This window comes from Canis lupus, chromosome 11 (assembly GCF_011100685.1).
Source record: "Canis lupus familiaris isolate Mischka breed German Shepherd chromosome 11, alternate assembly UU_Cfam_GSD_1.0, whole genome shotgun sequence".
NCBI lineage: Eukaryota > Metazoa > Chordata > Mammalia > Carnivora > Canidae > Canis > Canis lupus.
This window is the reverse complement of record NC_049232.1, coordinates 27,464,206-27,480,623: the sequence shown is the minus strand read 5'-3', so window position 1 is coordinate 27,480,623 and position 16,418 is coordinate 27,464,206. Positions and strand designations below refer to the sequence as shown.

Sequence of the window (16,418 nt, the reverse complement as noted above, 5' to 3'; positions counted from 1 at the left end):
TTGTTTGTTTCCTAATCAAAAAGGTTCAAAATCAAGAAGCAAAGTTGTACTGTATATAAAAGCTAGGAGATACTAAAATATCCATGATTTTTACTTAATTATTGAGAGGTTTCCCCTTTCCATTATTTCCTATAATGAATATTAGAACATATGTAAAACTTTAACAGTGCCACACACTTATCTGAACTCTAAAGCTTTATTATCCTAATATAGCTTTATTATCCTCATTCTAGAGTTTAGGCCAAGAGGACAGTCATTTCAACAGGAGGATCTACTGTGAGTTATCCAAAACTTCCAGGTCCAAAAACCAGAATTAGCTCTATTTAGGTATCAAAAGTCCACCTTGTTTGAGAAAATTATTTCCCAGAGATCATGGAAACAGATGGACCTAGCCTCTGTACAATCTTCCACAGGTTCTCCGAGTGTGAATAATGATTTATCGGACTTCTTACAACATATAAAAAGATGTCTAATACTGACCAAATGTCATGTAGTTATCAAATATGGCAAAGCAAGAATGATGGTGGACAAAAACTTCAGATTAAAATTCTATCTTCATGTATTACATTTAAATGTTTATCTATGCCAGTTTTGAGAAATACTGACTTGAAAATTCACTCTTTGTATCCACTTACTTGAGGTCCAAGGAAAATTTTAGGCAAAAAGGAAAAGCCCCAAATCTGTTTGCTCATCCATAAAGCAATTTTAATTATAGAAAGCCCTATGTCTATAAAAGGAAACTCTTTATAAAGTACAAGCGACATAAGTGGGAATTCAAGATAAAGGCAAAAAACTTCTCCCAATTTTAGTAATCTAGAACAATTTTGATATACTATTCATAGACTTGCTCAAAGGATAATATTCAAAACAAATCAATTTAAAAGTAGCAGCTTCTAAGTGTTTTCAAGTTAGCCAAATTTAAGTTTTAATAGCTAGTAAGAGTCTGTGAAAGCAGGGAGTAATATTTATCCTTCCATCTCTAATATCTAGAATATATACTATACAACCAAATATTCATCCAATGAATGAATTATCCAGAAATAAGCACTTCTGGGTTTAAAAAAAGTGAAAATTTCAAATAACTATGACAATTACTGAGCTTCATCATAAAAGCAAATAAATCTGCTAGCCTCTTCAACTAGTAAGTTAAATGCAGCTCTGACTAAACATTATAAACAATAGTATACCCTTTTGAGAGTTTAAGTTCTAGCTTTCATGTGTATTTCTAAATGAGGAAAGGAAGACAATACAAACTACACTTATACAACTGGGAAGAAGTTGAATTGGAATCTGAAAGCAAGTCTGATGACAAAAGTGGATTTCTTAATCTCTGTGCTATATATTAATATGAGTTGTTTAAAAAGTGAGATATTAGTAACTGGTAAGTCAGTAGAGCATGTGACTTGATCTCAGAGTTGTGAGTTCAAGCCCCACATTGGATGCAGAGCTTACTTTAAAAACAAAATAACATAGGAGCACTTGGACAGCTCAGTCAGCTAAGTGCCTAACTCTTGATCTCAGCTTGAATCTTCGTCTCAGGATCATTACTTCAGGCCTGTATTGAGCTCCACGATGGGCATGGAGCCTACTTAAAACAAAACAAAACAAAACCAAAACCACCAACAAAACCAAAAAACCCACTCCTGTGTCCTATGAATATAATTCTCTTTAAAAAGAAACAAAAACGGGGCACCTGGTTGGCACAGTCAGTTAAGCATCTGCCTTAGGTCCTGATTTGTGGGTCCTGGGATCAAGCATTGCATTGGGCTCCCTGTTCAGCAGGAAGTCTGCTTCTCTTGCTGCCCCCTCCCCACCTGCCTGGGGCTCACAGTCTCTCTGTGTCTTAAAACAAACAACAACAAAATATATATATTTAAAAAGTTAGTTACTAGAAGTATTGACAAAGTACTAACACAAGAAAAGCACAGATATGCTGAGAGAAGTAGTTTCGCATAATACTCTTTTGAATTAGGTTGGAGACATGGCAGGGTACTGATGAATATGCTCAACAGAATTTTTTTTTAATAGCTATGTGAGAGAGAGAGAGCATGCGCATGTGCAGGTGCCCAGGAGCAGGAGGTAGGGGAGAGAGGGGGAGAGGCAGAAAAATCTCATACGGATTCTGCGCTGAGTACAGAGCATGACGCAGGGCCTGAGATCATGACCCTGAGCCAAAACAGAGTCAGACTGCCTAACTGACTGAGCCACCCAGGCACCCCTGCTCAACAGAAAGAATTTAAGTTAATTAGAACTGCTTAACCTTAAGCTCAGACCTAACTGATACATATATAAGCTGGCCCTCTTTGAAAACAAATTCAGGCCTTCACTGCCCAAAACATTAAGTCAGAAGTAGCAGCTTCTGAACTATTGCCATTAACCAAAAAGATAAAATAATGTAAGCTTAATATACAGATGGCTACATACTTATAGTCCATCAAGATACAGGAGTTCTCATATATACATACATATGCCTCCTCAGTTTGTCAGCTGAGAGCCCTAAAACCAACAATATTCCAGTAGCAAGGAGCATACTTAGACCCTAGAAGAATCAAGGCTCTTTGAAGAAACGTTGATTCCAGGTCTGGGGCAAAAAATAACTAAGATGAGCCAGGTGCATCTTCTATTGCCAGAAAGAAAGAAAGTACTTTAACATAAGCAAACAAACAAAAAACCCTCACAGAGAACACATATCCCTACTGATGTGAATGACTAACTGAATAAATGGGGGAAAAGAGATAAGTCTCCCATGTAGAATTCCTAAATACATTTTTAAATAATCTACCCTCAAGGAAGTAGAGTTTGTAACTATCCTACCTCCTTAAGTGTGGGCTATATATACAGACTTCATCTAAAAATACAGTATGGAAAAGGGGTAGGGGAAGACTAACTTCACAGTAAAGAAACTCGACAAATGCCACCTCATCAGCCAAGTGATTAAGGCTCTCAACAGTGTAAGTTCCTACTAATATAAAAACCTAAGGTATAATTAGCAAATAGAATGTTGGTAGTTTGTGCCCTAGATAGAATGTGATAAAAACAGCACTTTACTTCTGTGGTCTTCCTCCAAAAAATATGTAAACAAGATGAATACTAATAGAAGGGTATTCTACAAAATATCTGACCAGTATTCCTAGAAACTGTCAAGGTCTTCAAAAACAAAGTCAGTCTGAAAAACTGTCACAGCCAAGAGGAACCTAAGGAGATTCAACAACTATTTAGTATAGCACTAATGTAAATATAATGTGGTATCCTAGATGGGATTCTGGAATAGAAAAAGGATGTTAGATAAAAGCTAAACAGTTATGGTTAATTTTTTATAACTCATTAATGTAAAGTGTTAGTTAACAGGACAAACCAGGCATGGGATATATGGACACTGTAGTATCTTCTCAATTATGCTATAAATCTAAAACTGTTCTAAAACAATTTTTTTTTAGAAAACAACGTAGAAAATACTGCTTACTCAGAAGGATGAAATCAACAGGTGATGTAGACAATATGGAAAGTAGGCATTCAATATTAAGAATTCTAAATTTTGGCTACATAAAAAGCATTGTTTTAATTGATATAAGTCTTGCCCATATTATGTAAATTTACCCCTAGACTTTACATTTTGGAATTGTAAATTTCTTTTACTAAATGATTGTAGCAAGGAACACTATTAGTATTTAAAAAGCCACCTTACTGATTGCTCATAATACTCTAATATGTTTATCTTAGTCTTTCCAGATATTCATAAATAATAACTTTGCCTACTCCAATATTTACACTTTGTTGTTCTCCTATCATGCAGAAAGATATTAAGTAACAGCATTAACTGGCTTCCCTGTCTGGCTCCTATCTTTAATGGGAATGCTTCTGGCTTTTCCCCACCATTAAGCATGATGCCGGGTAGAATTTAAAATATTCATCTATTCCATCTGTTCCACTTACAAAGGATTTTTTTTTTAAATTAAAAATGGATTTTTAGATTAGATCATTTGTTTTCTTTGGTTACCACAATGATTACATTAATATTACTATATTTGGGGTTGGGTGAAATGCATGAAGGGGGTTGACTATGTGATAATGCATGATAACTAGACTTGTGGTGGTGATCATCTTGTAGTGTGTCAAATTATAAAGTTATAATCCTGAATTTTAGAAGGCAAATGATAAAGCTATATACCTGAAACTTCTATTGAAAAAAATCCAAATAATGAACTATCTCACTTCTTGACATACCATCCTTGATCAAGGTATTATGTTCTTTTAACATACAGTCATAATTTTATTTGCTAAATAGAACTTTGGTTTTACATCAATATATAGTGATATCGGTGTGCTTTTTGTTATATTTGAGTATCAGTGTTAAAAAGCAATGGGAAACTTTTTAAAGCTGTGAATCAATTTAAATAATATAATTATTCTTCAGAGCTTTAAGATAATCCATCAGTATAGTCATCTAGTCCAGAGACTTCTGAGATACAGCTCATGACCAGTTTTCTTGATTCTATATATATGGATTTCTAGCTTTCCTTAGATCAAAAATTATCGGGATCCCTGGGTGGCGCAGCGGTTTAGCGCCTGCCTTTGGACCAGGGCGCGATCCTGGAGACCCGGGATCGAATCCCACGTCAGGCTCCCGGCATGGAGCCTGCTTCTCCCTCTGCCTATGTCTCTGCCTCTCTCTCTCTCTCTGTGTGTGACTATCACAAATAAATAAAAAATAAAAAAAAATTTAAAAAAAATTATCTCTATTTGCATTTTCTTAAACAATTTACTTCAGCTAATTTTTTTATTTTTAGCCTGAAAAATTGAGTCCCAATTTGTCCTAAATGGTAAGAATTAAGAAAAAAGTTTTAAGAATAGGAGAGGATGAAGCAAAACTTTCATTATTTCTACAAAATTTATTAGAATTTGAAAAAGTTGGCAGATATAAGGGTCAATAAATGTATCAAGTACATTTCTCTATGTAGGCAAACAAATCACAGTTTTAAAAGATAACTACTTATAGGAGTATTAAAAATGCATCCACTAGAAATAAGATATGTAGAGAAAACTGATAAAGAGATCAAAGATCTAAGATAGTGGAGACATCTATTCTGTCCATGAATGGACTCAATGCTGTAAAGTTGTCAATTCTCCAAGCTATTTTATAGATGTAATCTCCACCAAATCCTGTATTACTTATCTTTAGAGTTTGACAAACTAATTCTAAAATTCTTTACATACAAGTGTTAAAAACCAAACACCAAGACACACTTAAATAGGAATAGATTTGGGAGATGTGGGATAGGGAGATAACAGTTTACTGGGGCTACAGTATTCAGAACAGCAAAAGCAGAGACACACACGCAGACCCACAGAACAGAGTAGAGAACAATTTGCCAGTATCCTGTGAGTGAACCAGCACTTTGGATTTCTAGGTAAAAATTCCTAAAGAAATTCTACAACAGTGTACCAGGTTATACAAAGAAGGTTCAAAACAGCTGAAACTGGGAAAAGCCTAAATTTACCTATTAATCATGGATTAAATGTGGCATGTTAATAGAATAGTGAAAAAATAAAATACAACTATATGCATGAGAATCAAAGCTGATAAAAAGAGTTCTGTTATATAAACTTCAAATACAGGAAAAGCAAAAAAAAAAATTTAAGAGATAACAGAAGTAGTAACACTAAAACAAAAAAGATCAGAATAGTCAGAATAAGTAGTTTACCCCTTAAAGAGAGAGGGAGACATGTTGTGGTAGTGGCACACACAGGCTTTAAAAAGGAACTGATATTATTCAACTTAATCTCAGTGGAATTACACAGGTTTTTGCTTTATATTCTTTAGGCTATACTTACACATTTTATATACTTATCTACATACTGCACAATTTTTAAAGACTAGTTTTAAAAGTTAGCGTATCAACAGCTCAGTCTTTACTTTGAAATGGCAATCAATCTTCACTTATTTGCAACATCCTAAAGAACAGACATCTGTATTCTCACAACTATCAAGTCTAAAGACAACATACCTTATACAGCCCAATGCCAGGATCAATAAGAAAATCACAAGTTGATGTAGACGGCTGACTAGAAGGTCCCACCCTTGGGGTTTTCTTTACTTTAGGTGGACTACTAGAACAGGGTTTGGCCTGTACATCAGTCTGTTTAGATGTGCTAGGAAGATCAGGGTCTGGGCGAACTAGTAGCTGAATTATGTCATTCAGTCCAACATCATAGTCAAATAAAGTATATCCATTTTCCAACTGGAAAAAAAGGATAAAAAAAAGATTAAAATGCTTCTGTTAAAACTTGATCTTTCTACATCTTTAGTTACCCAAATGTCCTAGCCAAATTATAAAATTCATAGTAATGCAATTTAGTGACCTTGAAACCATTCCTATTACTTTATGGCCTCTAACAGTAGTACCTTCTGAGGACTTAAGTATATTTTTAAGAATCATTCCTTATTATCTATCAGGAACATGGATAGCCACTGAAACCAAAAATATATCACTGCTTATGTGACTTCAACATGGAGGCAGAAAAACTCTAGATTTCTCACCAAGTTTTATTTAAATTAACAGTACCTGAGTCCACTGTTAAGAAGGGTGAATTTTGAAGGTGAGTGGTTTTATGACCTTGTGTTCATAAAGACATTAACAATTTTAGATTCTGAAGCACTGTAGTTTTTTTTTTTAATAAAGCAGAAAAGAAATTAAAGCAGCAGTAATTACAATTCTTGTTCATGCTATTCCACTTGCCTTAAGTTCTCTAATTCTATCCATTTGTAAAGGCTGTCAACTTGTATCATGAAAAGTCTTCCAGGATGAAAAATGAATAAAATTATCTTGCAACTTACCCATATTTTGGCAAAGTCTCTGCAATGGATTAAATTGTGACAACCCCTCCCTCAATCATACTAAAATGCAAATCCCAAATATCTTAGTATCTTAGTATGTGAGTATCTGGAAATATGGTCTTTATAGCAGTAATCAAGTTAAAATTAGGTCATATTGGGTGGGCCATAATCCACTGTAATGGACATCCTTATGAAAAGTTTAAATTTGGATCACAGAAGATGTAATGGTAGCCACATGACTAGAGCAATGCATTTACAAACCAAGGAATTTACAAAGGATTGTGAGCAACACTAGAAGCTGAAATAAACAAGGAAGGATTCTCTACTAGAACCTTCAGAGAGAACATAACCCTACTGATACTTTTGACTTCAGACTCAGTCCCTGGAAACAGGGAGACAATAAATTTCTACTGTTTTAAGCCACTTAGATTTTGGTCCTTTGTTACAGAAACCCCAAAAACTAATAACTAATAGTCTCCATTTCGCTTCTTTGTAAAATTCAGTTTGGCTATGTTACAATACAGTAAGAAAAACCAAACTCCCTCCACCCCCAAAAAAAGAATGAAGAAAACCAAACTCTATGAAGATCAAAACTATCATTTCCCCAGAAACATTACCAATTTAATCATGGTTCATTTTCCTTCTTTATAATACCTGTCACCATCCTCAATTCCCTAACATAATAAGGCTATATTTCCAAAATCCACCAAAGGGAAGAATGCATTTGTCCTTAAATGATAAATTTACTAATATACACATAAATTATTTTAATTCAAGTGGTCCCAAAACACATCTAGCACAATCCTGCATGTAGATATTCACAATTTTAACTACATAAGGGAGCGAAGACTTCAAAAATTTCCCAGTGGGGGTTAGAGATTGTCTTTTAATAAGGTAAGCAATAGTAACAAAAAACAAAACACAACAACCCCCCACCCCCTTGCAATCCTGAACTCCTGGAGAAAAACTCAAGAAGCAAAAAAAACAACTATACATTCACATTTCCATTTTGACATTCTCCAATACCCCTTTCCCCCAAAAAGATAAGAACTCATGCTGAAACAGTTGAACAAGTACAGCTTAATTAAACATACAACTGTTGTATATTATGAGTGTTCAAAGTAGAAAAAAAATTTGCAGTACAGAGCATGTAAAACAAAAAACCCAGTATACAACATGCAAATTAACTGGAAGGACATTCCCCAAAATGACGAAAAGCGGTTAAGGTGGTAAAATAATTGGAAATTCAAAGTGCTTCCACAATTTTCCATTGAAATCTAAGGCACAAGAGTCAAAAGGACAATGGGAAGGGACATTTTTATAATCAAGCCCTCTGACAAGTTTCTATTAAGTGGTCAAAATAACAAACTGCTTAAATAGTATTTGGTTTGAAAGGAAGAGCAGCAATGTCTTAAGTCAGTAAAACACTAAGCATATCAAGGCATGAGGCCCTATCACAGAAGTTAGGCCCACATTAATGTGTAACTTTTCCTTCCATTATTCCTGCTTGCTAGGAGAGCCACTTTTACCCAGATTATCTACTCCTTCCCTAATTCATAGGTATTCTTTTGTTTTCCTAAAACAGTGACTACTATCCATTGCATAGTAATTTCCATACAGCCAGGCTTTTGTGAAGAACTTTGGAATCAGTTGTTACATGAAAAGTAGTAAAGTTCTCCCAAACTTAATGAAAATGTAGACTGGAAGTTATTATCACTTATACACCAAGCGGAGAAGGGTGGAGTCATTTAGGAATTACAAACACCAGTGAGTTTCAGGCACGTAACTATAGTCCATCAATGTCTCACAGCTGAAAATGTTTAGGAACTGCCATCCCAGAAGATGGGAGCGCAGTATTTAAAATACTAGAGAGGCAAGAAAGGCCCTAGAGTTTTTGTTTTTGTTTTGCCAGACTGCTGTCCTGAATCTGTACTGGTTTTAAGTAAGAAATTCCAGGTAACAGGAAGAACTGCAACAGTTATGCAAAGTAAAACTAGGAACAAATACTAGTACTGGCAATAGCTGAGAAGGCAGTGGGAGAAGTCATTTCCCAAGGGGTTACTAATGATGCCCTCTACCTGTATCCCTTAACAACTTTCATTTATCTTTCACATCATACATATATATATATACACACATATATAGGTATGTATATACATATATAAAACATTGATATGACACACTCTCTCCCCTTTAAATAGGCCAACACTTTTACTTTGTATTCCATGTAAAAACAAAGAGTCCAGGGACAAGAGTACTACTCAGTTTTCCTTCAGCTCTGGTTCATGTCCCACCTACAGTGGTATAAACAAAAGAATGAGAGGAGGTGATAAAATCCTTTCAAAGTAGGAAAAGCTCTGAATTCTCAAAATACTTAAAGATCTATCAATGTAACTCTTCCTTAAAGACCTGATCCCAGGAAGCATTCTCAACCTCCCAGAGTAATATAGCAAGTGAGGTTACCCTACTCTAACCAGAACTTAGAGCCCTGAATTGCTGCCCTCTATTCCTACCTTCAAAAGGAGTCAATTACAGAATTCCTCTGCTTCTCAAATTTAATTTGCATAGAGATCACCTAGGGACCTTGTTAAAAAATATGGATTCTACTTCAAAAGGTGTGAGGCTCCTAGGTGAAGCTAATGCTTCAGGTCCTGTTGATTCAGGGACCATACCTTGCATATTAAGAAATTAAGTGATCAACTATTCTTCAACATCCATTTTCAAACTCTGGTGGTCATCAGAATCTCCCATGGGGGCCTTGTTAGATGCAACCACTTGCAATTCTGAGATGGGCTGTGCACCTAGAATATCCTCAAGTGATTCCGATATATACCAAAGACTAAAAGCAGTAGACCTAACATAAAACGGGTGCGGAATAAGGGGGAAAGGGTACCATTTACATCACACTGTAAATTCGTTTTTATGATATTTTTCACTATGTGTCAGTAAAGGAGTACCTTATTCAAATAAGCACAAAGGCATTTTAGAGGCTAGGGGCAGCCCTGTGATACCAATCCCCAGTAGTTATCTACTACTCTGTTCATGGACTGTGAACTCCAAAGAATAAGAGAATGGAGGTAATAATCATTGCCATGGCTACTCCTCAGCTCACAAAGTAGACACAGCTGAAGCAGTGTCCTCCTTTCGTCTTCACCTCAATGGGGGCACCAAAGGCCCACTCCTCCTCCCCCTACTGGTTTACCGAGCTGAAGAAATCAAAGTAGTGAATTATCAACTGTTCTGGGGGAAGAAGTACAAAAGGGTAATTATCCTCAACAGTTTCTCCCGGAATGAGTTTCCTGGTTTACTGGAAGTCTACTTTGTTGATCTGAATTTAACTCAATTTGTACTTTTTCCTCAAGACAGCCAGGTGCAGGTCTTTTTTGTTTGTTTTTCCCCCCAATATACTTAATAATTAGACTCATGCTTCATTTCATTCTCTGGTGCTGAAGTCACCAAAGTATCCTAGCAATTTATGTAGTATTATCTTTGGCTAGAAAATAAAATTCAGAAGATCCAATTACATAATCTTTATCTTTGACCAAAAGAAAAAAAGGTATCAGTCACTGGAGGTGTAGTAACAAAGCTAGGTAGTGTTTAACACGTGATCATTTCAAAAGCAAAGTCTACAACTAAATTGAACACCTGTTTTTACAAGTCAAACAGTAAAGGTTCAATATAAAACAGCTCCAAACACCTATCAGAGATGCTATCACTTATTTAAAAAATTAAACTCTGGCTCTTTCTCTCTCAGTGTAATCTTGTTACTCTGACATTTCTGGGCAGTTTTTGAAGCCAAGCCCATGAAGGGAAGAAAAATATTCCTTTCAAATCCTTTGTGGCTATAGGAAAACACTACTTCCACCAAATCAAAGAGCTACGTCTATTCCAAACCACAGAACTGAAGCCAAACTATCCAACTGGAGAATGCCACCTTTTGGGGGGCGGGGGTGGGGTGGAGAGACAAAAATCGGGTGGGCTTGGGTCTCTAGGTATAGACTCGTGGGATAAGAAAAATCTTCAATGGGCCAGAGTATGGCCATACCATACAAGTACCAGAGATACCCACAGACACCCTCAGTGCCAAAACCACTTTCAGCCTTCAAGTATGTACTGCTGGCTATGCTCCAGTTGCTGTTTTAAAAGCTGGTCTGAAGGGGACGTCAGAAGGTGAGAAGCAAAAAGAGCAAAACAGTCTTTCATACTCCTCTCCACTCGGAATAGCCCCCCCCCCCCCCCCCCGCGCCTGTACCTGGGAGTTTAAACCCTATCCGGAGTCACATCAGTAGCTCCCTCCTCCAGCCCAAGTCTCTAATCTTCAAGACGGATTCCAATTCTAGGAGAGGAGGTGAGGGAGGGAGGGGAGCCAAAAGTTTTAGGCACCCTTCGAATCTTCAGTGCGTTCAAATACCTTCACGTGAAGAAGCAGAACTAGGGTTCTCGTGCCTAAGAGGAAGCGATCTGCACGCTTCCGCCCTACTTGGGAGCCGGGAGCGCGGCGGAGCCACGGCAGCAGTGCGAGCCGTTGGCGGGGTCAGCCCCGCCGGGCGCTGCAGCCGTCGGCCCTCCCCGCCGGCACCGAGGCATGGCCGCCAGAGCCCGCCGCCTCCGGGAGCCCCGACCCCGCGAAGCGCGGGAAGCGAAGGAACCCAGGCGTCCGGCGGGCTGCGCCGACGACGGGAAGGTCTCGCGCCCGGGCGCCCCCGCCTGACCCCACGGGTCGCACCTGCACCGTGGGGCTGCTGGGACCCCGCTGCGCCCCCTCGGCGGGCCCCGGGCCTGCGCTCTGAACCTCGTGGGCTACCCACCCCGAGCCGAGCCGAGCCGAGCCGGGTGCTCTCGAGGCGCGCGGCGCACCAAGCCCTCGGGCCCGCCCAGCCCTCGCCCCGCGCTTCCCGGGGGCGCGGGGGGCGCCTCACCTGCTTGCCCCGGTAGAAGAGGCGCTGGCACTCGGGCCTCACGTCGAACAGCGCCCACACCCGCTCGCGCAGCTCTTCAATCGTGGCTTTGCGAGACACGTCCTCAATGGTGCGCGTCTGGGAACCGTCGATGGTGCGCACCTGAATCCACATCTTGGCGCCGGGAGCGGGGCTGGCCCGGCTTTGTCTCCCCCGGCGCTCCGGACGCCGCGCCCCGCCCGGCCCGCTTCCCCGGCGGCTCCGGCTCTCCGCGGGCGGCGGGCGGCGGGCGGCGGGCGCGAGCGCGCACCCGTGAGGGAAACCGACCGGACGCCGGGCCCTACAGGCAGCGGCGACCCTCAACCGCGCGCCCGCCCGGCGGGGCTGAGAAGGAAAGGAAACCGGAACCAGTCGCAGGGGCCGCTACTACCGCAGCCCCCGCCTCACAGGAAGAAGCCTTGTCTGTGCAGCGCCGACTGTTTACTTATAGAGCTCCAGCACCCACATGGAGGTCACGGCGCCAACCCGGATCTCGCGAGATGGGCGCCAGGCTCCGCCTTAAAGAGGAAGCGGCGGGGGGCGGGGTGTGCGGGGGAGGGAAGGCTCGGGACCCGAGCGGCGGGAGTTGGGGGGCGGGCACGGGGGGAGCGGGGCTGCGCAGAGCTGTTCCTCGCCGCTCGGCCGGCGCCCGGGCCCGGATACGCCTTCTCTCTCCCGCTGCCGCGCAGTTACAAAGCCCACCCGCGAGTTCCCGTCGGAGTCCTGGCTTGGGGACCCAGGGGGCGAGCGGCGCCCGAGCCGAGCGGGGACGGTTTCTTTGGTCCCAAACACGCCCCAAATAAGCCGGTCTGGCGTGCGCCTGTGCGGTCCTTACAGTGGGGTGCGGCGGCGCGGCCTGCGTTTCCGAGAGAGCACCGGGGTTAGGGAGCTGCTCCAGGCGCTCGGCCGGAGACGGCCGCCCGCGGTGGGGGGGGGACCCAGGACCTTCCCGCCGGCCCGAGCGCCGCGTTCGCGCCGAAACCTGCTTCCTGGGTCTCCCGCGGCGGGGCCCGCTGGGCCGGCTGGGCCCGGGTGGGGGCTTCGGGCCGCCGGCAGCGCCCTCTCCGACCCGGCGCGCTCGCACCGGGACCTTAGGCCGCAGGGGTGTCGGGGTTGCCGCCGCAGGGCCGCTCGCCAGAACCGGGCGTCTCTGTTTGCGGGCCTTCCTGGCTAGTGCGCCTTGGACCCGAGGGATCCAAGGGTCGTGGAAAACACTCGTAAAGGATGCAGCTCCACACCTCAGAAGAAAAGGCTCCAGAGATCTTCCCAGGAATAGATCCTCAGAAATAAGCCCAAAGTAGCATTACCTAACAGTAGATTTATTTAAAATGAAAATGTCCCGGGGCGCCAGGCTGACTCTGTGGGTTTGGGGCTGCTCTGCTGAGGTCATGACTCCAGAGTCCTGGGAGGGAGCCTCCACCGGGCTCCCTGCTGGATGTGGGCAGCCTGCTCTTCCCTCTCCACCGCTTGTGCTCTCACACACTCTGTCCCAAATAAAATCTTTAAAGAAAAATGAAAATGCCTTCCTAAGAAGGAAGAGAACATATGAAAGTAGAGATATAGAGGAAGATATAGATACAAAGTAATGTATATAATAAAATTTGGATTTTATACTTGTCAAAATCCGTAACTTAAATATTGGCTGGTGCTAATTATTACCCTAAAGGTAGCGCAGCAATTTTTTGTAATAACCGATTCAAAGAAGTCTGGCAAAGTCCAGAGGTAACATAAAAAAAGAATGGCCCAACATGCAAGAGACAAAAAATGGAATACATACACATATTTTGGGTCTCTGCCCTTGATGAAAATTTTACATTCACTTATATCCTCTAAATATAATTCATCTTGCCTGCTCCTCATTTAAGTACAGCAAATATTGAATATTCATTACATGTGTAAATGAGGTGATGGAGATATGTAAAGCACACTTCTAACCTGCCCCAATAAGGAAGAGCTATTTGCTATTATAAGAATGTGCTATACCCTTGTGCAGACATGTTAAGAGTTTAATTCCCTGCATATAGAGAATTTACAACCTACTTTAGTTAAGATGTAGAAAAGATGAAATACTAAAGAATCCTTTAGCACTAAGTAGTTGTTGTCAGTTTAAACAGTAATTAGTAATGAAAGAAGGGAGACTAGAATGATCTGGAAGTGTAAGGATAGGGGGACAACTTGACCTGAGTTCCATGGTATATTGTAATGGGGGCAGCGTTTAAATGTTCAGCTCATAGACTGAGATAGATCTGAGTTATAATCTCAGTTTTGATGTTTATTTAAAATATGATCTTGGACTCGTTATCTGTTTTAATTTCCTTGGTGTAAATGGTGTCTATAACATTTAGTGAGTGTATAGTGCTTAGCATAGCATAGTGCTCATGTGTTGGTAGGATACAAAAAATTATTTTCATGCTATTGTTATGGAGGGGATTTACTTAAGCAGAGAATGCTCAAAGAGAAGAGCGTGCTTACACACAGACGGAAGGTATGCATTTTTACAGGTCAGAAGAGATTGCATGTCAGAGAAAGGTTGACTAGATAGTGTAAAGATTAGTATTCAAAGCAGTAGATTTTGCAGGCCCCAGGGAGAAACTAAAATTTGTAAGGAGTCCACTGATGTGATTAAATATGCATTTGGAAAGATGACGGAATGTTGAAGGATACTTTAGGGAAAAACTAAAGGACTGGTAAGAAAGTTTAGTGAAGAGGCAACTGTGTCAGTTTCAGTGAAATTTTGTGGCAGTGGATAAGAGAAGAAAGAGCAGATTCCAGAATATTCCAGAAAATCAAGCCTACCAGACTTGTAAGATGTGTGAATATGAGAGATGTGGAAATGTGAAATGCTGAGATTAATTTCTGAGTTTCTAGTTTGGGAGAAAAATGGATGTCTTGGATAGATGGTGATTCTCTTAAACTAGATGGGGATGTATAACGGACCATTGGAAATATAAGTCCAAAGTTTTGAAGGGAAGTAGAAAAGTTCTGAAAGAGGAACTAGTTAAAACCTTTTGTATTCATTCTCATGAGGGGATTTATCCTCGTTAAGGTGGTAAACTAGGGGGGAAACAGTCAAAATTGCTATCTACTTGGACTGTACAGGATTTGTGTTAATCTAGTCAATATAGATCCCAAAGGATCCACAGGACAGGACTTAGAGGTGTGAGATTCAGGAAAGATATATTGTTCTGTGGAGACCCAATTAATTACTTCTTGAAACATAAGCTTATGTGTGTAGTAAGTTACTTAGGATATAAATAAGTAATTGCAAATGTGATTCTATATGTAGCAAAACACACTCTTCTGAGTTTCTCTGCACAGTACATATTGTAACTAAGGTTTCCCCTCTTTGCCTACAAGCTCTTATCTGCTTAGGAAGTGGCGCAGTTGAAAAAGCAAGACAAAAGTTCTATGACAAAAAACAAAATATCAGACAGTTCTGACATACCATGCCTTATTATCACACAAGTAACTGAAACAACTTGGATGTGAACAAAGAGGAACTTTTTACATGGATACAAAGCAAATACTAAAATTTATGACATCAGTCATGACTCAATATTTGTTCAAGTCAAAACAGGCAAAACAGAAAGTTTGATTTTTGAACAGATTATTCTAGTTAGACTCCTCACACCACAGAATATCTCCAGTTTTCTCACCTAATGTCCTAAAATCCAGAACTTTTGTGTATTATAAAGAGGGGATTTTTAATTTGCTCCCTGAAGCTGAGTCTCACCTTTTCACCAGCACCTCTATGTTGGTGGTCTTCCTTTTGTTCCATCAGAGCCACTCTACCTGTTTGCTGTCCTGGGTTAAGGAATATATCAATGGAATCAGTGCTCTCAGGTTTCCAGTTGAATCTGGCCAGTGGGGAGGAAGCACAAATAGGAAACTAAAAGAGTTAGGTCAGTATATTTATTCCACTGGTTTTCTCCCTGAAAGTTCATCTTTAGCTGTCTGTTGCCTTCCTGAGAAGTCACTACTACTCTTAAAGTAGCCTAGTCTACGTGACTCGCTCTTCCCTGTTTTGATAATCTTTCTCTTGTTGCTTTGGGTCTACAGATCATAATAGTTTTACAGTCCTAGATTCATGCATATTCCTTCCATTCCCTGTAGTATGGCCCACACCCTGCCAGTTGGTCCCTTGCTGTGTGTGTCTATGTGTGTGTGTGTGTGTGTGTGTGTGTGTGCGCATGTGCGCGTGCCATTAAAGTACCTTAACTGAAGGTTTTGTTCCAATCTCTAGTGCTATTTCTAAAAAAACTATATGTAATGAAAATTTCCATTGACTAAAAAACACTTCATATTGTGGCTCATTACTTAAATTAGCTATATTTTAAAGGGTATTCTCCTTTTTAATAGAATCACAGATTTTTACTGTGGACATCTGTTTTAGAGATCATTCTGGTTCACCTCCTTTTTAACAAATAGGAAAATGATGTGAACAAGGATATGTAATCAATGAATGACAGTGTTCGAGCTTAGAACGCCCCCCCCCACCTCGTGTCCTTCCTCTTTAGCCAATGTTCTTTACCCTTCAGCTTTCCCTCTTTTGTTTATCTCAAGGCTTCTCCGTTCACTTTGTCCAGAGAATAATCATTGTCCTTCAGATAGAAGCAGGGGTCTGAGATTCTCACTAAAGATTTACA

The 16,418-nt window shown here is 40.6% G+C and overlaps 1 protein-coding gene across 2 annotated transcripts in view; it reads right to left on the bottom strand.

Annotated features, from left to right (window-relative positions):
* The window catches only part of UHRF2 (ubiquitin like with PHD and ring finger domains 2), a 77,346-nt gene extending 65,343 nt beyond the window's left edge, over nucleotides 1-12,003 (bottom strand). The window contains exons 1-2 of one of the 2 annotated variants that reach the window (XM_038552326.1): nucleotides 11,755-12,003; nucleotides 6,006-6,239 (exon numbers count right to left, since the gene is read on the bottom strand). In XM_038552326.1, coding sequence (XP_038408254.1) covers nucleotides 6,006-6,239; nucleotides 11,755-11,907 — 387 coding nt within the window. In that variant the 5' untranslated portion in view covers nucleotides 11,908-12,003. The remainder of the gene's footprint in view (nucleotides 1-6,005; nucleotides 6,240-11,754) is intronic. The other variant, XM_038552325.1, reaches the window with a different exon arrangement.
* Nucleotides 12,004-16,418: the final 4,415 nt, after the last annotated feature.